The sequence below is a fragment of the Anolis sagrei genome, chromosome 4 (genome assembly GCF_037176765.1).
Source record: "Anolis sagrei isolate rAnoSag1 chromosome 4, rAnoSag1.mat, whole genome shotgun sequence".
Lineage (NCBI taxonomy): Eukaryota > Metazoa > Chordata > Lepidosauria > Squamata > Dactyloidae > Anolis > Anolis sagrei.
The window spans coordinates 154,351,676-154,373,301 of NC_090024.1; the positions used below are offsets into that span (position 1 = coordinate 154,351,676).

Sequence of the window (21,626 nt, forward strand, 5' to 3'; positions counted from 1 at the left end):
TTTTAAGGTCTTCTGCTTGTGTTATTATAGACCAAATAAATTACCTTTTAGACTTCCTCCACGTGAATAGAAGTTCACTTCTTAAATAATACGAATTATATGTCAAAGGGGGAGGGGTCATCAGGATTTTAGAGATGCTTATGTGTGCCATGGCCAAAAAAAGGATTGAGAACCACTGGTCTAGATACACACAAGACTGTTATCATCTACACGAGCCTTTTTGAAAGTATGTAATACATTTAAGAACACACCCTTCTCTATCAGACAAAAGATTTATATCATTTAGGATTGCATTTCTACATCTGCCGCAGAGATTCAGTGGCCTAGGATGTATAGTTGGTGGTATGTAAGTGATAGATTAAAACACAGGTAGATAGTTCTGTTTAGCCGAGTGGAAGAGTTGGTAACTCTAAGGGGAAAACTCCATTCATTTTTAGTAAATTGCATTTTCTTGTAGTGTTGTAATCATTTCTATGGATGTGCACATCAAATGATAGCTCAAATACCAATGCTCTTAATAAATCGTTTTGAAAACCGACAGCTACCTTGATTGCATCAGTAATGGCACAAATACAAGTGTCAAGTTTTAAGGTATGTTGTAGCTCTATGGAAAATTGATTTTGTATCCCGGAATGTAGTTTTCCCCTAGCTTAATAACAAAGAAGTGTATCTCAGTATTTTCCTGTTCACAAATCATAACCACAAGGAAAAATTATTCACCACTTAGGAATGACTGCCCATCTGTTAGTTATTATCTCTGCTGTACTGCAGCCCTTCAAAACTAGTACTTGAAAGGAATCTTAAGTGTTATGTACATCTCCTCAGTGTTTCCTTGCTTCTCTGTCCAGCTTCCACCCCATTCTTACGTCCTGAAATGGGATGAGATCGTCAATACTCTTTTTAGTAGGATTTTTAAAAATAAGTTCTCTGTGTTTTGTGAAATATTACTCAGCTAGTTCCCAAATTCACATGTTTCTGTGTTTTTTTAATTTCTATTTTCTGTTTCATAGTATTTTCAGTTAAAGACATGCTCCAAGAAAATGTAATTGTGGCCATAGCTACTTCGGGAGTCTTTCCCCATTTCTTCTTATATACTGATTTCAGTGTGCTTTTTTAGTCGTTATTGAAAAGAATTCATTTCAAAGAGCAGTGTTTGTTTGAAAAACTCTTCTGTTGAGTGGTTGTGCTTTATCATAGAAAAGTAATCATGCTGGATTTTCATTTTTTATCTTTATTCACAGACTACAAAAATTCCATTATTAAAACTAAAGGTTGTTCAGATGACATCAGGAAAGACTGATCTTAGCAGGGAATTTCCTGCTGTCTGAACTGGCAGGGATGATTGAGTTCACTACTGAGATAATAGCTGGAGGGTCTGTTGAAGAGATAGGCCATGATAATAGAAAGATGATCCATATAGTACAATTTATAGAAGGATTAGCAGACTGACTTTTCAGCTTTCTTGGAAACTTACAAGATATTGGGAGCTTATATGACTTATGGTCAGTTATAATGAACATTATTAAAGCATTAAATGCAAACAGCTTTGGTTAGTAAGGTAATTCTCATGCATCATCCTTCGCTTAGGGTACAGAAGATAAATACAACTCATTGTGTTTCAATGACAATAATTGTTCATTTGTTTTTGAGAAATCCTTTTAATATTATGACATTTTCATTGTGTGTGTGTGGTAAATGCCATGGTATTAATTGCTATATAATTACAGGAAATTAAGTGAAGGTGTTTTCCAGAGTGTGTATCATAACAGTTAACTAGCAATTATTGACAGAGCTGTTTAATACTCCACCTTTCGGCTCACAAGGCAGCTTAACAAAAGGTGAAAGCAAGAAAAGAAAAACTACCAGATAATAATTAAAATTATAGCACACAAACCTCATTAAAAGATCTTTCTGTGCAATCCAATGCCCATTTAAATAAATCATTCTTTTCCCACTAGTGGAAGGACTGCAGAAAGTGGACCCAACCCAACCCAGCTTTTGGTGGGATTGAGTTCTGTAGACTGGGAGTTGGCATTGAAAAGGACCTCTCACATGGTCTCGCTAGCCTAACCTGGAGCCCCCGGTGGCACAGTGGGTTAAACCCTTGTGCCAGCAGGACTGCTGACCAAAAGATTGGCAGGTTCAAATCCAGGAAGTGGAGTGAGCTCCCATCTGTCAGCTCCAGCTTCTCATGAGGGGACATGAAAGAAGGCTCCCATAGGATGGGAAAACATCCGGGCATCCCATGGGCAACATCCTCTCTCAAACCAGAAGCGATTTGCATTTTCCCAAGTTGCTACTGGCACAAAAAAAGCCTGACCTATATAACCATGATGGGACTGAGAGAAGCCTTTCCTTTGAAAAAATTAAAACTCAGGAAGGCACAGATCTGAGATTTCAGGGGAAGCATGACTCCATGCAGCAAATCCAAGAAGATAACTGTTTTCAAGTTTTACAGCAGGCACCACATTGGAAACACTATACCCTTCTGCTGAATTAGTCAGTATAGTGGCCACCAAATGTCAAAGGTGGCAGCTCACTAATAGAGAAAGGTGTCAGATTATTCTTTTAGACCACAGAGCATTGCAAAGCAATACTCTTTTCCACTTCTAAAAGCACCAGGAAGAAAACCTGCCACTAACAAAAATGTTCAGATTCAAGAACAACCAAAAATCAATTTCTGTGGCCTTTTTTGGGATGGGTTTGTGTGAAAAATGTTAATTTGTGCTGTGGTCCCTTGCAACCTATTCTTAGAGGTTTCTAGGAGAGGGAATGCATTCCTTTCTAGTTAGTCTGTAGGATCACAGAAACCGCCTCAAGCTTTGAATATACGTATGTTTTTATTCAGAACTGCTTTCATAGCTCTGTTGGGACAAAAAGACAGAATATATGTTTAATTCTGAATTCACACAAAAACCCACAAGAACCTATATGTTTAATCTTTTAAAAAAACTCATTCAAAGAAACTCCTTCACCTAGCATAATCTGTAGAAGAAGAACACGTGTAACCAAAGCAGTGTTTTAGAGATAGATTCTAACAGCAGAAAGGGAAAAAGTAGATATTAATGGAAGTGGCTACTGTAAAAAATATCAAAAGGTTGGAGAAAGCTGAGCATCATCTTTGACCCATTCCTCAGGGCCTCAATGGAAGTATGAGAACAATAGGGTGCTTTTAAAGCCCACATTGGTAATGGCAGATGTAGCTTTGAAGCTGATTTATGAAACTTACAAGCTGAATCCAGTATTGTGTGCATGGTTACACTGGGAGTTTATTCCCTTTCCCCTTTATTCCTTTTTGGCAGTTATCAAAAACCCTCTTATGATTTCTTAAACCTTCAGAAGATGCTTTTAGGATACACAGGGGGTGGAGCTGCAAGAGGGAGTGAGATCATTCCCTCTTGCTTCTTTTTGGAGAAATATACTACTGAATTCTGTCCTATGGAAGTGCAAGAAACAAGGAAGAAAGAGCTTGAGCAGAGAACATAGACCTGCATGAGCAAAATCTAGATTATGTTTATATCAAAGTGGAGTTGGAAATTGTGGACCTACATGCCATATTCTTTGCTTATTCCAAAAATAAATATGGTATTTGTTTATACAGGTTAAGCGTCCCTTATCCAGAATTCAGAAATCCAAAATAGTTCACATGGGTGGCTGAGAACGTGACATCTTTGCTCTCTGATGGTTCAGTATATACAAACATTGATTCATAGATGTATATGTATGGTATAAAAATGACTTGAGGCCATGTCTATAAGGTATATATGGAACATAAATGAATGTTGTGTTTAGATTTGGATCTCAACATTCAAAAATGTGGGAGAAAAATCTGAAATCCAAAACACTTCTGTTCCCAACCGTTTCAGATAAGGGATACTACTATTACTACTACTACTACTACTAATAATAATAATAATAATAACAGCAATACACTTTATTTATATTCTGCTTTATCTCCTCGGAAGGACTCAGAGCAGATTACAATATACACATATAAGGCAAACATTCAGTGCCTTTTTATGCAGTGAACAACGACATACAATACACAGACAAAAGTAAAGGCCTTCCCCTTCCATCTCCAACGTTTGGAGGCGATGCTCAACTCCGGCCATGGGGAGGCGCTCTTGTTCCATTTTTTCATGCCAAGGAGCCTGTTATCTGTAGACCTCTCCAATAGTTTTCTCTGGCATGTATGCATGTCTACATAGGTTGCCCTTTTACCTTCCCGCCAAGGCTGTACCTATTGAGCTACTCACATTACATGGTTTCGAACTGCTAGGTTGGCAGAAGCTAGCGCTGACAGCGGGAGCTAACCCCAACATGAGGTCTTGAACTGCCAACCATCTGGTCAGCAATTTTCCTGCAGCTAGCGGTTTAAGCCACTGTGCTACCGCAATCTGTTGAAAGTATTTTTGGTCCCATATTTTGGACCCTTGTGCATGACTGAATGTCATAGATAAGTCTGAGAGATATTCTTGTTAAGACGTGAAAATTTGAATATCAAATGTGGTCATTCCTGCCCTTTATTTTAAAAAACTGAGTATTGATAATAGTTTTCTCTTGAGGATGCATGCTTTGATTGTAAAGAAAGGAGATGAGCTGATCGATTACAATAAATAGAAGGCACACTTCAACTTAGGAAAGCCTGGGAGGAGTTTGTATATGAGAGAGCAGAATAGAATGTGGTGGTGGTGGTGGTGGTGATGGTGATGGTGGTGGTGGTGGTGTTGAAGTGGAGAGGGATGACCAAAGATTTAAAAACAAACCAGAGTAACAAGTTCCAGATATTTAGGCCGATTACTATAGGAAAAAGCCCTTCTGTATTTTTACTATTCCTTTGCTCTTCCCATTGCATCAATGTCTTGGATATTTGCCCAAAGCTGTCACTGTCTGTCAACCAATAAAGTTTACTTAAAGCTATGCCTTGGTGATCTAACACTTGAATAATTTACTATCATAAAATAGTTTAAAGTACAAATGTTTTATGCTATGCCAAGCTGGACGCTAAAGATGTTTTGTCTAAAACATGAGATAATGGAAAGTGTATTGTGGCATGTGAATGACTTTAGCCTTTTGGTGGTAAAATGTTTGCTTAACCAGAAAAGAATGTGTTGAGCCTCTTGCCAATAGAAAGGTACTGCCATACTTTGCATTAAAGGGCTGTAAATAAATCAGTAAAACTGTTTAGAGCCACATGCTAATGCATAAGCTATGAATGCACTCTTGAATTAGAAGAGTTATATAATGTTATCCTCTGTTTAAAAAAGGTTTCAGTAAGAAATGGTCATAATTACTTGGGTTGAAAGAAACTTGAAACCAAATATTTTCATGATGATTGAAGCTGGAATTGAGCAAAGTAGCCATTGCTTAAAGTGGTTTCTTTCAAAGCCAGAAAAAGCAAGTGGCATATTTTAACATCTTGAATTTTAGAAATCTAAATCCTGATGCAGGGTTATTAAAAAGAGTTTACTAGCAATGTTATTGTGCTTTGCATTGTGATTATTGGTCAGATAGTTATAGCAGATACAGTTTGTAGAAGTAAAGACTAGGTAGGACAGAAAATATTTGAATCAAACACACAATATATATCTAACTTTTAATTCCCTGGATTTAGTAACTTAATAATAATTTATTAATTATAGTTCTTTGTGCTTGTTGCTAATTATTGCTGAGAAGGTCTTGCTTGTTAACAGCTTTAGAGTCTGAGGTTATGTTGCTGAGATGCATCTGAAAGAGCTATAGTGGTCTTACATCATAATTATAAGGGATAGGGATGGTTATGATTACTGCAGCTAGTTAGAAAAAAAGCTACAGTCATGCCTGCTCTTGGCTTTGAATGCACCCTCCCAGGGAGAATATCTCCCTTATAAGGCATTGCCTAGTTGATCCAAGTCACATGGATAAGCCAAAACACACAAATAAATTAGGTTTCCGTTTGGGAATTCAACTTGGAGCTGCTGAGGTGAGGAGCCCTAGATTAAAGTACACAGCATTTTCTAAAAACTATGTTTACAAGCGAACAGGTTATTAACTCTACCCAACAGTTAAAGCTTGAGGGTCATTTCATTATGTAATGGTGCTTTTCTGGTGAATTTCATCATGCTAAGATGGAAACTTTCACATTTTGGTACATATGGAGGAACACCCTCCTTTGGTAGTTCATTGGGCTGGGTCCTCAGAAGTAGTTAGCCTTTGGGAGCATTCTCTGATCTTTCCGACCGACATGGCAAATGCCTTCTGGTCACAGTCTGCCTCGTAGAGAGCCTATGCAACCTGAAACTGGGCTCCTATTTTCTGTAAAGTCTAGGAAAAGAAAATTGTCCGTCCGTCGTCCCCCCAAAATTGGAAATTGGTTAAAATTCAGGGAAGTTACCATGAAAGTAAAATAAATTAGAACAATTTAAAATAATCTGAAACAATATGAATAATTGGGTTGCTGTTAGTTTTCCAGACTATCTGGCCATGTTCCAGAAGCATTCTCTCCTGGACTTTCACCTAAATCTGTGATAGGCATCCTCAGAGATTGTGAAGTCTGTTGAAACTTGGCAAGGGAGGTTTATATATCCGTGAAATGTCCAGGGTGGGAGAAAGAACTCTTGTCTACTTGAAGCAAATGTGAATGTTGCATTTGGCCACCTTGATTAGCATTAAATGACCTTGCAGCTTCAAAGCCTGACTGATTCCTGCCTGGGGGAATCCTTTGTTGGGAGGTGTTCACTGGCCCTGATTGTTTCATGTCTGGAATTCCCCAGTTTTCTGAGTGTTGTTCTTTATTTACTGTCCTGATTTTGAAGTTTTTTTAACACTGGTAGCCAGATTTTATTCATTTTCATGGTTTCCTCCTGTCTGTTAAAATTGTCCACATGCTTGTAGCTTTCAGTGGCTTCTCTGTGTAGTCTGACATGGTAGTTGTTAGAGTGGTCAAGCATTTCTGTATTTTCAAATAATATGCTGTGTCCAGGTTGGTTTATCAAGTGCTCTGCTGTGGCTGACTTCTCTGGTTGAATTAGTCTGCAGTGCCTTTCATGTTCCTTGATTTGTGTTTGGGCAATTCTGCGTTTGGTTGTCCCTATGTAGATTTGCCCACAGCTGCTTGGTTTAGAGTAGACTCCTGCAGAGGTGAGAGGATCCCTCTTGTCCTTTGCTGAATGTAGCAATTGTTGGATTTTCTTAGTGGGTCAGTAGATCATTGGCGGGTTGTGCTTCTTCATCAGCTTCCCTATGCAGTCAGTGGTTCCCGTGATGTATGGTAACAACACTTTTCCTCTGTGTTTTTGAAAGGCTAAAAGTCCATTGAAATGTAACACTTTTCAATGGACTATAAATATAAGTCCATTGAAATGAACACTTCTGTTCTCTCCACTATGGCACCACTTCTGGATTGTTTGTATACCTATGTGGGAAAATGATAGTGGCAGCCAGGAGTATCTAACCTCCTGAGATAGCTCTTTCCCCTCTTTGTAGAATAACCCCCAATTTACACATGGGTCATATAAAAATCCATCATTTTGGCTCTAAAACCTGCTTTCAACTTATACATGAGCTCAACGTACACAAAGTATATATGTCATGTAAGTCCTAGACCTTTGATGGTGAACCTATGACACGTGTGTCAGCACTGACACACTTCACCATTTTTGATGACACGTGGCCACATGTGGCCGCATACAGAGAAGTATAGGGCCACATGCCAAAGACATTTCATCCTCGACTCCTACATGGCCAGGTGCAGGAGCCAAGGATGAAACATTTGCTGTAGTGTAGTATAGACACTCTGCCGGAGGTCTGTAGGTCAAACAACAGAACTCCGGCACAGAGCTTCTAGTTCCGGGACTTCTAGTTAGGCCGTTAGGGGATCTTTGACCTCACTTCTGGCCAGCGGAGCAGGAAGTTGCGGAATGTTACAGGGGATGCATCTCTGTGGGCCCTGTGATCGCCATTAACAGCAACCACATAACCACAGCAACCATCGGGACCTGCTATCTCCACGATCACATCTTCCCCTATGAATCTGTGCATACCTTGAGATCATCCGGGGAGGCACTGCTCTCTCCCCCTCAACATGCCGTCTCAAGCATGGTTGATGGGGACGAGGTAGAGGGCCTTCTCGGTGGTGGCACCCTGGCTCTGGAACTCCTTCCCTAGGGAGATCAGACAGGCTCCCACTTTGTCCTCTTTCCGGAGACAACTAAAAACCTGGATGTTCCAGTGTGCTTTTGATCAAGTAGTCCACCAGTAATTTTCCTGTCCCTACTTTAAGTTCAGCACTTTACATTGGCCCTCTTATTATGTACCTCAATACTTTTGATGACAATATTTCCAGCCCTGCCTACTTGATTGTTGCACTTCTCTTGCATTCCCTTCAGAATGTATTGTAATTTTTGGGCTTGTCCCTTGTAAGCCGCCCCGAGTCCCCTTGGGGAGATGGTTGGCGGGGTACAAAAATAAAATTATTATTATTATTATTATTATTATTATTATTATTATTATTATTATTCGCAGTCTGGGTGTGACCCTGGACTCATCGTTGAGCCTGGATCCCCAGGTTTCAGCGGTGACCAGGGGAGCATTTGCACAGCTTAGGCTCGTGCGCCAGCTGCGCCCGTATCTCGGGAAGTCTGACTTGGCCACGGTGGTACACGCTCTTGTCACATCCCGCCTGGATTACTGCAACGCTCTCTACGTGGGGCTGCCCTTGAAGACGGCCCGGAAGCTTCAGCTGGTCCAGCGTGCGGCAGCCATGTTACTAACTGGAGCGGGTAGCAGGGAGCACACAACGCCCTTGTTGTCCCAGCTCCACTGGCTGCCGATTTGCTACCGGACCCAATTCAAGGTGCTGGTCTTGGCCTACAAAGCCCTAAACGGTTCCGGCTCAAAATACCTTTCTGACCGCATCTTGGCCTACGAGCCCACGAGGACCTTGAGATCGTCTGGGGAGGCCCTTCTCTCGATCCCGCCTGCATCACAGGCACGGCTGACGGGGACAAAGGAGAGGGCCTTCTCGGTGGTGGCCTCCCGGCTGTGGAACACTCTCCCGGCACACATCAGACAGGCGCCCTCCCTCATGTCCTTTCGAAAAAGCCTTAAGACCTGGCTGTTCGAGAGGGCATTTAATTAAGTGCTAAGCAACAACATTACGGTAATGAGAACTGGAATGGTACAAGGAAAATGAGACTGGCTATGATTCTACTAAGAGACGAAGCGGATTTTTATGTAGTTTGTATTTGTTGTATAGTCATATGTTGTTGATACTGGCCTCTGTAACTGTCTTTTTATGTCTTTTTATGTGTACTGTACACCGCCATGAGTCGCCCGTAAGGGCTGAGAATGGCGGTCAATAAGTGCATCTAATAAATAAATAAATAATAAATAAAATATTATTATTATTATTATTATATCATCCAATCTACTGTTCTGGGGTGTCTTGGATTTCTAATTGACCATCCTTATTGAGATAAGTGAGGGGGAGTCTATGGGTTCCGTTTCCCACCATTGGAAATAATGGAAGCTATTATGTTTTTTTTTTCTCGAAGTGACACTCCATCTGAGTTATGCTGTGTTTTTTTGGCAAATTTTGACACACCAAGCTCAAAAGGTTGCCTATCACTGTCCTAGACGCAAGTACTGCCAGTCCACAGTGCCTCTGTGTTATCAGGATTCAGCTTTCTCCCCCCATCCAGCTTTTTACAACATCCAGCTACTGGGCTTGCACCTGCACAGCCTAAGCCTCTTCTTATAAGTAGAGTTAAAGCTGAGTGTTAACAGCATATAGATATACTGATGTAACTGATTATTTGAGATGCCATTGCATGAGTTGGCACTAGTGTGAGTTGGATAAAAAGAGACACAATATAAGCATATTACAACAATTTGCATACATTCTGTAGTATGATTAAGTGATTTTGAATTTTTAAATGGTATTTCTTAATTTTGAAGAAGCTGACAACCTTTTTGCATTTGGGTGACTGGGTAGTAAAAGTGCGCTCCTCCAGATGTTGCTAGACTGCAGCCTCTCACTATTCCTTACCATGAACAGTGCTGACTAGGACTGATGGGAGTTGCAGTCCCACAATATCTGGAAGGCTACACATTTCTAACCCCTGATTTAAGAGATTCAAATGTTTGCATGAACTTTGAAGGTTCCCGAGTGATGGCTTAGAATATGCTTCTGTGTTTACACGCTGAGTTACTAATATGTGGGAAGGTGTTTTGGGCTGACTGATTTATCGAGTTTGTGCCTGGTGCCCACTATATGAAATGGGATATCTTTGAATTGCAAAGTTCAAATTTAGAAACAGAAACATGAGTTCATAATAAAGGCCAGGTTTGAAATACTAAGTAAGTAAAACAGAGTTCAGATAGAGTTAAGGATCACAGAAATTCCATTGCCTTTTGATGTTTTGAATTTATGGAGGCAAAGATTCCAATAACATTAAGGGATATATTTAATATGCTTGCATTCTTTTAAATGTTTACAATTGCTTTTTCAAAGGTATGAAGAACTGGATGCTAACAAAGGTCTTCTAGAGAATTTGAAAGGGAAAGTTGTCATTGAATATCCAACTTTACACGTGGTTTTGCGAAAGTTCAAGACAGATATGGTGCTTCTGAGCCACAGTAACAAAGGTATTTACTGTTGCATTTTACACATATCAGAAAATGTTTTAACAAGGAAGGATTGAAGTATTTTGTTTTCTAATTAATGTCAGGAATGAGTATCTGATTTTGGTACCAGCTTGCAAATATGGAACATATCTGCTCAGTTGTAATTATGTATATATGCAATCTGCGTATATGTTTATTCTTTCTAGTTTAAGTTCCATGTAATTTAACCACATGAATCACATTGCCAGTGTATGATGTATAAAATACATCAAGATATTATAGTGCTTTGTTTCCGAGCCATCAAATTTCTTAGGGTGAATGAGTGCACACCTGCCATTTGAATATCCTAATGGAACATTTTTGCAGTGTAGCATGTTAACATCTGAGGTTGATATACTTTACCATATCAAATATCTGAATTTGTATTTCCTTTGAAGGCACACCCACTAGACTTTCTTTCAAATTATAGTTATATAAATGAAGACATTTTACTTCGTCTACTGTAACACCTTGAAAATACCTCAATAATTGTTCCTTTTCATGTTTTTTGCCCATCTGCTATACTACATAGTACATTCTAGACACAAATACTTATACAATATTTGTTAAAGTTTGGCCCCACAGATACTTTTTATGCTAAGGCCATGATAAGTATCATCCAGGATTAGAGAAGCATGTTTTTAAAAGGCAAGTTCTAGGCAAGAATAGCAGATGAAGGGGTTTTGCCATCATAACGTGTTTGTGAGGTTTCTATTGGTGACTCTTTGGCCACTATGAACTTGTGCATAAGTCAATCTCATGTATAAATTGATGACAGGTTAAGGGATTTTCATATGATCCATGGATAAATCAAGGACACATATCAGAAGCATGCCATGGCAGGTATCTTGGACAACCTCTTCTGGGCCACAAAGAATGTGAGGGATCAGTGCTTCTTTCACAGGAGTTTATGTGTGGTGACTACTTACTCTGTTCAGGAATCACTTCCAGTAACAGAAGTACCAGTCTACTAGGTGAGCAGAAGCTGGGGTGACAATTGGGAGCTCACCCTAAACTGGGCTTGGAACTGTCGAACTTTCAATCAGCAAGATTTTCTGCAGCTGGCAGTTTAATCCGCTGTGCTAAAGATCGGCCCTTTAAGTAATGCAGTTCAATACCTCTAAAAGCTGTGGACCCATGTATAAGTCAATCTAGTATATTGAGTATTTACATTGCATAGCTCTTTGGCATCATTTAGCAGGGCTTGCATTTTCTTATGAGAAGAAGTTTCTGTTACAAATTGCAGGGCTGTTGCTTTTTATAACTAGCTCTTTTCTTTTTGTTGATTTGGAAGTAATTGAAAAATAAAAAGAGGTGCTGGTTTGGTAATAGCCATTATGGCTAGGATGAATTCAATGCATTGGGTTCTCTAAGAGTTTAACTAGTTTGAAAAGTCTAGCAACATGTTTTTATAGTGACAGTTACAGAATTTTTTAAAAAAATGAGTTGTAGAGCTTGTATTTTAGGATGCCCCTTTAGCCCTGCTTGTGTACCACTTTGTTCTTCGAAACTTTATGTCCATCAGTTCCAGAGTCAGCATAGTGATTTCACTGTTAGACTAGGATTTCAAGGCACCGGGATTCAAATCTCCACTCAACTGTGGAATCCCACAATGTAGTCTTGGCAACTGATACTCTCCCAGCCTTAGAGGAAGGCAGTGACAAACTTCCTCTGAATGAATCTTGCCAAGAAAATCCTGTGAGAAGATTATCATAACTCAGAGTCAAATTGAAGACACAAAACAACAAGAAATTCCACCCTTTCACAGGAAGATGCTTTATAGCAGAGTTAATAGCCCATAACATGTTATGCTATTGATTAGCTTCACTGTGGTTTTTGATATGCAGTAGGTTATAAAAATTCAATCAATAAATAGATCAATCAATATGTACATAATAACATAAAAATGAAACATAAGTGCATTCAGAACATCTGAAAATATGGTCTGAAGGCCCTCAGTAGAAGCTGTGTCTCCATTTAATTTAAAAAAATTAAGGTAGAGTTTAATGTCTCCTGCTTCACGTTTGTATCCCTTATTTTTTTGAAAATTAAAAATAACAGCAATGCTTCCTTCATCTTCCTAGTTGTTATTTAGCATCTCCAGATGCAGTATTTCATCGTTCAGATGGTTGCAGAATAGCAGTCCTGTGACACTTCTCCAATGCATCTGTCACATGTGTGCTCCCTTGCATACACATAAGTGCTCTGACAGTAGTTAATAGCAATGGTATCTTTCCTTCTTAAAATATATGCTGCTTCAGAGTTTGAAGCATAGGTGAGAATCTCATATCGGAACAAAGAAGTCATCTAGCATTCTTGCCATTGACTGAGCAATTCAGATGTCCATCTGTTAGCAAAGCCACTTTTGATAAAGCCTCTTCTGTAACTAGATATGTCAATAGGTGGCACAGAAGAGTGCTATTTTCCAAGTGGCAGTGCCAGATAATGAGAAATGATATCTGAGGAACTGTCGTTCTCACTTGAGATTTTTCAGAATCCCATACTAGGGCAGTACCTTTGTTAAGCAAACCAGAATGTCACAAAATATAACCAAAACCAAAGATTTGCCTACTAGATGCTATGATGATTTCAAATGTCAATTTATCTGAATAGTTGCTACCTCATTCTGTGTTCAGTCTTATTCGTGCAATTCTGCATAGACCCCATGACTCCAGCAGCTTTTTCCCTTTCCTTTTTCCCTTGCTTTGTTTACCATTTAGCCTGTTGAAGAGCTAGCTTTGCTTTTTGTGTCATTCTCTCTGAATCTCTCACATTCCTGAGAGAAACTTTCCGGTGTGGGATTATGACATATTTTCCTACCAGAAGCTAGTTTCCTTGTATACCTAAATCCTTGCAGGAAAGGCACTGTCATCTGTTACCTCTAACACTCATTCTTCCCATTTTGGAAGCTGAATGAAGCCTTATGAATACAGGAAGGCATTTGTTGTGTTTTGGAAGAGGAGAAGGGAAGACAAGTTTGGAGTGCAACTGGAACTTAATTCTCTGTTTTAATTTAATATTCTCTCTCGTGTTCTGCTGAATCCTTTGTTTTTAAAACAAAATGACTGGAAATATCTTTTTGAAAAAAAAGGGATGGCAGCTATTAAAAATAATCCACCCACCTTATGTAAACATATATCTTCTGCATATAGTTATTTGGGCATCGTGAAACATCCTTCATTCAAAAACCAGACTTTTTATATCCTGCAATACATTGTAATTCTCATTAGAATAACAAGATATTCCAAATTAATAACTTTTTTGTTGTTTTTAGTTTCTCTTGATGATGGTTCAGTGCAATATTGAAGCACAACCAAATGAGAAACATTCTAAAGACATTTTTAAGAAAGGGTAACATCCACCTTTTAAAGATCTCTTCTTCAGAAGTTGGCTAGTACTAAATTTTAAGCCTGTTTTACCATCAAACTGCTGTAAAATTGGCCTAATTCTGCATTTTGACCAAGTTATGAGCTCATATGATCCCTTTCTATAAAGGTTAAAAAAAGACAGTAGCGCCAAGGATGAGGTTTCAAATTCCAATTTGAATCCATTCTGAATAATCTGGAGTTTTCATTTTCAGACTTGAGTACATTGAGCCTGTTGAAATATATTACCTTTCTTGTAGTCACCTTGAAAAAAGTCATTAAATGGCCATAGAAGTTCATTGATTGCCTCTTTAAAGTCTAATAGTTCATTAGATAGAGTGATGAAACTGTATAGGTCCCAGCTCATTTTGTTAGACTGTCTCAACCGCAGCTTGAGAATAGCCATTTTTCTGTTAGTTTTATGAGGGTTCCTTTTCTGTGTCAGGAGTGACTTGAGAAACTGCAAGTGTCTTCTGGTGTGACAGAATTGGCTATCCTCAAGAACATTGCCCAGGGGTTGCCCAGATGTTTTTTTTTATGTTTTACCATCCTTGTGGGAGGCTTCTTTCAATGTTCCCACACGGGGAGATAGAGCTGACAGAGGGAGCTCATCTGCACTCTTCCCAGATTCCAACCCCCACCAGTCGCTCTTTAGTCTTGTCAGCACAAAGGTTTAACCCATTGTGCCACCGGAGGCTCCTTTATCAGGGTGGAGCTTAAGGAAACAATTTCTGGTTTGGAGTATTAAGTTGACCCACCCCTTTGCCAGAGGATAGGGAGCCATCTTTAAGGCTATTACCACCAGGGAATCTCGGAAGCAAGATGGGTCTGTAGTTGGTCCCAGTGAGATCCAGTCTTGGACAAGCCATTTTGAGCCAATAGCTGACTAATCTGGGAACTAACCTGGGAACTCCAGTTATACTGGTCAGTGACACGCTGTGGAGTTTCCATCACCTTCTGCAAGGTGCCAGGCCTCAATAGGGGAGACCTGCGCTCTCAGCCTCTGGCCTGATCACCTTGGGCATTGGGCGCCCCAGAGGCCCCTTTACCATAGAAAGTGAGCAAGGGAAACTTTCATCTGTCCTTTATCTCCAGAATCATCCACGAGCAGCGACTTCAAGAACAACCAGTTACTTTAGAGTTTTAAGTATGGACTTGGTTGTGGGGAAATCAAGCTAGTGCTTGGGTGGAGACAGGCCCAAGACTAGTTAATAAAATGTTATCATTTCTTGAAAGTCATAGCGTGGACATTGATTCTATGGGGTTCCTTGCTCAAACAGGAAGACAAACAAACCAGCATCCCCCAAGCTGATAGAAAGTTAAGACCCATTAGTGCTAAAGTCATTCAGAGCTGTTTAGGTGCAACTGCACAGATAGTTTTATAAGGAAAGGGAGGGAATTCGTTGAATCTAATTCTTATATACAGTCCACGAAATTAAGTATGTCATTTTAAAAGCTGCCAGCATGCTGTAACCAAAACGTTACAAAGCTGCTTAGATGGTAGAAAGAGTAAACAGAAAACGGTGGGGAAATGACCCTGAAATTCATTCAATGTCATTTTGTTTTCCTGTATATACTTGAGTATAAGCCTAGTTTTTCAGCACATTTTTATGCTGAAAAAGACCCCCTCGACTTATACTCGAGTGAGGGTCCTGGGGCCTCCCCCCTTTCAGCACAGCAACCCAGCTGGATCTCTGTGCTGAGAGAGAAGGAGAGGAAGGCATGCAACCTCTCTTCTCGGCTTGGTTGCTATGCAGAGAGGAGAAGAGAAGCTGTATGGCCCATTTAATGTAAAGTATTGGTATGTATTATTTTTATTTTGAAATTTACCAGTATTATTTATTTAGTTATTTCAGACATTTATATCCTGTCCTTCTCACCCCTGGAAGGGGACTCAGGGTGGCTTACAACCTTACAGTAGCTGCTGGATTTCCCACCCTAGGCTTATACTCAAGTCAATAAGTTTCCCCAGTTTTTTGTGATAAAATTCGTTGCCTTGGCTTGTATTTGGGGCAGCTTATTCTCGAATATATACGGTAAATGTATTCATCCTGCTGTATGAAGTTCTTACAATACATTTGTTCACAGAGAATGCAGGTGCCTATCTTTCTGCCTATAGACACAATCACAGCCAGAGATCTGGAGGGCTTAGAAAAGTTGTTCTAGGACTTAGTGACAAAAAAAAAAATCTTTCTGTCTCAGTACTCAGAACCTATCTGGCATATAGATGTTAATTGATTATACACTGGAGTTAATGTAGACAAAATGTGACCTCAGATGTTTCTGGGTGAGATGCTTTTATTTTCTTGTGGAGATTCCATTGAGGAAAACCAGGTGCAAGTTAGATCCAACTATTTTCTGTTCACCCTTTCTACCATCACATTTCTTAGCAACTTTATAATGATTCCCCATTAACTCCCTGCTGGTAATATTTCTCTAAGGAAGAATGTTTGACATCATATTGGATGGGCACATGTATTTTAAGTAGTGTCAGCTAAGAAAACACCCAAAAGAAAATGTCTCTTTGCAACATATGAAAAGATTTATTTAAGGAGGACCCAGTCGGTGGCTGCTCCACAACTCTGGAACTCCCTTCTTCCCAGGGAAGCCAGAATGGCCACCTCCCTGCTGTCCTTCTGGTGGAAGGCTAAAACCTTTTTATTCGGGCAGCCTTTTAAAGATGAAGGTGTTTATGATCAGTTCAGAGGGTGCTGTGGTTTTTAACTCCGACTTTGTTTTTATAGTTTTTAACTGGGAATTTTTAAAATACTGTTTATATATTTAACCCTGTTTTAATGTTCATATATTTGTATATTTTAAATGGTTATGCTAATGCTTTTATGTTAAGCCGCTTTGAGTTCCCTTTGGGGAAAATAAAGCGGGGTATAAATAAATATAATAATAATTTATACACATAATAAAAGTGAAAAAATATGTATGTTTGTATATGGTGGAGGTGTCCACTTACACAGACAGCCTCTGGCCTCCACAAACAGGCTATAGTTTCAAGTGCTGAGAAGCCTCCAAAGGCATTTCCTCAACTGACATTGCAGGTTATAGTGAGCGCCATGAACATGTAGCCCAAACTCTGCCAATGTCCTCCCCAAACACTATGGCCTGCCACCCAAGGAATGCTTTCATTCAGGCTGAATTTCATCCTAGATTTGTCATGTTTCCTCCACAAGAGGCAGGCATCCCAGGGTTCCTTGTGTGGAATTTGCATGACCCTGCCCACTGCCTCTCCCTTAACCCTTTCCTACCCTTTCCTATGGCACACGGCAAACACAGAGGAATTGATCAGCAACTGAAAAGACTGGAGGGCTTTGGGGGACTGACTCAACAGGATGGAAGTTGCAGTTCACCCTGCATCAAGGCAGAGCACTGTGCTTTATTTTTTCTAATAAATAGTGTTACTAATTAACTACATGATATTACCTTTCACCCCAAAACAAACTGCCTATTTCAAATAGCCCTGGCACTGCCAGGTACCCAAGCTAGTAATAAATAAAAGAGTTAGGTTCAAGAGCAAAGAGAAAGGTAACAAGCTCTTTGGGAAATTAATGATGTATGGAATGACATCAGCAACAAAGCTTCCCTAAATCATGGAACAGCTTGAATCCATAACATCTTGTTTGGCTCTAAGACATGCAAACATAATGTGGAGATGTTGAAATACACAAAACAGTAACATGTATGCGTCATGTCTCAATAAATTCCAATCTCAAAGAATTCCCAAATAATCCACTGGACAAATGAGGAGTCTGACAAAATAACAGATGTAGTGCTTCCTAACAATACAACCTTATTCATTTTTCTAAATAAGACTAGAACCATTTGCATTATTCTATTCTACAAATATTTAGAACTAAAGATAGAAGTGTATCTGTCTTTTTGCCATATACACATGCTAGGTTTCTTAAAAACCATTCATACTAAATCTCCTGTGGAAACTTTAAAAAGTGCAAAATAAGTAAATCATCATCATTACAGCACGATGGAAAATCAATCCCACCCATCTCAAAATAACAATGTAAACTAATACTTCTTAGCTAAACAGACACTTTATAGAGTTCTTCAGTTCTGTTATCTTCTCATGGAAATGGGTGTACAGCTCAGTGTGTGTCTCTTATTCCCTGGGTTCACTGTGATAACGCTTCTCTCTTTCTGTATGGGCCTTTTATGCAGCAGAACTGTAGGGACATACTACCTGGAGATCCATTGTTTTTCCTTCACAATGTCCTTCCCAAGTGAGCAAGGAAGGAGGTCAGTTGCCACACGTCCTTCCTCTACCATCAGGAAAATGTTTACTGAGCCATTTTTTCCTGTGTCCTACCAATGTGCACAAATTACACTTTTCTTTTGCTACAGAAGTGATGGGAGTTATTCAGTTTATGGATGACAGTAAATGCAACCATCATTCATGTGGAAGAGAGGAACAATAAGCATGGGGAAGACCCTCTCATGGCCAGGAAGGCAGTTTCCAGATCTTATATGCAGAGATTGGGGACCTCTCATGAACTTGAGACAATGTCATTTCAAGCAGGCAACATTATGCAGGGCTTGACTTTATAAAGAGTGATACAGAATAAAATAAACAGTAATTGATTTTATCTCTTGGGGTGTTCTAGTAAGTCTTCCTTTACAGACTTAGCCAAAAAAGGAGATGGGGTGGGACCTAAACATAGAGTGAATAATGTTCCCTCTAAACAGCCCTCCTACCAAGCATGGGCAACTTGGAAGTCCCTGAACAGACTCAGAAGTGGAGTGGGCAGATCCAAAGACAACCTGCCCAAATGGCACTACTTAGAAGAATCCTCCACCTTGTGCGACTGTGGAGCAGAACAAACAACTCTGCATCTGTATTGCTTGCCCACAATGCCCAGTCTCACAGAGAAGGAATTGTCTAAAGCTACATACAATGTGGTTGCTGTTGCCCATTTTTTGGTCAAAAATTATTTAGCCACTTGGCTTCCTCTGTTTTATCAGTTTTATGCTTATTTATGCAATGCTTTTGACACAAAATAAATAAAAAAATGAAGCACTGGGTTGTTGTAAGATTTTGGGACTGTATGGCCATGTTCCAGAAGCATTCTCTTCTGACATTCCTCCTGCATCTATGACAGGCCTCCTCAGAGGTTCTGAGCACATCTTGAGCTTTCTTTAGTTTAACACCAGATTTGTGGTCTCCCAATAAAGCAAGGCGTAACTGTGTCATTTTGTGAAGAGTGTCAAATATAAGGAGAATCATGAAGAAGTCCCAATTTTTGAGACATAATCCTTTCAAAACCAGTTTGCAGTTATCCTGGTGAAAAAAACAAAGATAATTAGCTAGTAGCTACCACTTCTGAAGATTTTTTAAATAAAATCATGAGGGCCCAAATTACTGTATTTCAAACCAGCTATTATTTTGCTAGTTAGTTTTTAGTTTTTGCTAGTTATGGAAGATACAAAATCAGATGTAGGTTGGTGTGACAAAACTGAAAATGTATATTTTTTTCTTCTTTTTCCCCACTGCAGAAGCCAATAAATCCAGTAAAGACTTGGTTAAGGAAAGCTCATCTGAAGAAGAAGAAGGGGAAATCCATGACAGTTCCTGAAGAAGCCAAATTGGATGTGGGGTTGAAGCAGCTTAATTTTTCACCTGACGTCCTGGAAATATATCAGTTATGAACAGCTATTTTTAATATGTAACATCCCAGCTTTCGACCTATTGAAAGCATTATCATCTGTTATTGTAAACAATGAATTTTAAAGAGCCTAACTTTTGCTTCATTTCCTGAAAATAAATGACAACAAAGACCTGTTTTTGTTCAACAGACATTCCATGGTTAATTGATTGCAGGAATATTTTTAGTGGGGGGGGGGGGTGTACTGTATGTTAAATATGATTCTTTGTGTTACCGGGTTTTTGGATTATCTTATTTTAGTATTTATGTAAACTACCTTGGGTCCAATGATAGGAGAATGATGGCATGTTAAACGAACACATAAATCTTGACCATATCTTGTCCCCCTAGTCCAACGTTTTCTAATATTGACACCAAAAGCTTGCCCAAATTATAACCTATTCCTACTGTAAGCAAAAAGGAAGGAAGGAATAAAATGGCAGACAGAGTTAGAAAGTCCAAAAATCTGTAATCATTTGCAAATATAATGTTAGGAATGTAGTCTCAGGGCCACCATTCTCATGTGCCCCTCCCCCCCAAAAAGAGCATACAAATACTGAATTTTGCCATGTTTTTAGAATTTTGGGTTGCTTTAAGGTCAAAAGAATCTTTATTCAATTTTTAAGTTGGTTTCTGATTTTGTAGATATTTGAAAAATTGCATGGAAACATGATGCAATTGCCCCGTGGTCCCTGTGTATGGAGGTTTTTACTGAACTAAAACAATTAAAAATCAAGCCAAGTGGGGTTCTATCTTTTCAAAGTCCCATAGAGACTAATGTAGCTCCTGAACCCATGGCAGGTGACCTGCACTGATGTTAATATATACAGTACCTTGGAAATGTCTCATTCTAAAATTAGCTACTAAATGCATTAGGTATTAACTAGATATGATGTGTTTTTAAGCAATTTGTAAATGATTGAGCAAGACATAGGTATCCCTCCCATGGAGAAACCGCCTGCTACCTGATCCACTGAGCTGGCTATATTGGTCCCCCCCCCCCCCCCCCAATCATATAAGGAATATGACACTGGTGTGCTGCAGTTAGATCTGTCAAATGGGCCAGATGGTTCAGGAAGGACTTCAGTTCAAAAACAAAAACAGCAAATTCAAGCAGTTGACAAATTTTGGATGAATAGTCTAAAAATCTTGACAACTTCTTCAACTGCACTGCGCAATTGTCTCTCAGGGGAAATGGTAAGCATCTCATTAACTGAGTCATTTGAAGCTGGATTGGACAAAGCACTGGAAAAAGTGTTGTGGTAATTGCAACTTCAGTTCTTCAGTTGGTACATTTGCAGCTTCAAAGTACTAAACAAACATTAGCTCATTGTCCTTGCATGGAAGAGAGAGTATTTATTATGATCATTGTCTTGATTTTACAAAAAAAAGGGGGGGGTGGAGTGGGGAGGGAGGTAGAGTTGTATGGCAAACTCCATAATTATTTCAGGGAACATATAAAGGTGGTGAAATACTATATTATACTATACTATACTAGGGGCCCTTCCACACAGGCCCTATATCCCAGGATCTGATCCCAGATTTTCTACTTGAAACTGGATTATATCAGTCTGCACTACCAGATAATCTGGGATAAACAGAAAACCTTGGATCAAATCCTGGGATAGAGGGCCTGTCTGAATGGTCCTAGACTAGCTACCTGCTCAGAAGACTCTTAAAATGGTATATTAGAGCTCACATAGTGAGTAAGAGCTACAATCTGGCTAGCCAAGACTTTTGTTGGTAGTTTCCAAAGTATCTTAAAAGTCTTTTCTAGTGGGGCATTCATAAAGAGACAAAAAATCAAACGTGCTCTGAGTCATGTTCACCTACCTCATTATTTCCTATAGATGCCTGAAATGCATCCTGTTTTTTCAACCTGCTGCCAGAACTGGAAAAAACATTGGTTTTGCTTCTGATAAAATAACTTCATTAACTGAGATAAGGCCAT

General features: G+C 39.4%; 1 protein-coding gene across 1 annotated transcript in view; it reads left to right on the plus strand.

The window, feature by feature from the left end:
- ZNHIT6 (zinc finger HIT-type containing 6) overlaps positions 1-19,823 on the plus strand; it is a 52,574-nt gene extending 32,751 nt beyond the window's left edge. Inside the window, exons 9-10 of the mRNA XM_060773863.2 lie at positions 10,493-10,626; positions 19,527-19,823. Coding sequence (XP_060629846.2) covers positions 10,493-10,626; positions 19,527-19,606 — 214 coding nt within the window. The 3' untranslated portion in view covers positions 19,607-19,823. The remainder of the gene's footprint in view (positions 1-10,492; positions 10,627-19,526) is intronic.
- Positions 19,824-21,626: the final 1,803 nt, after the last annotated feature.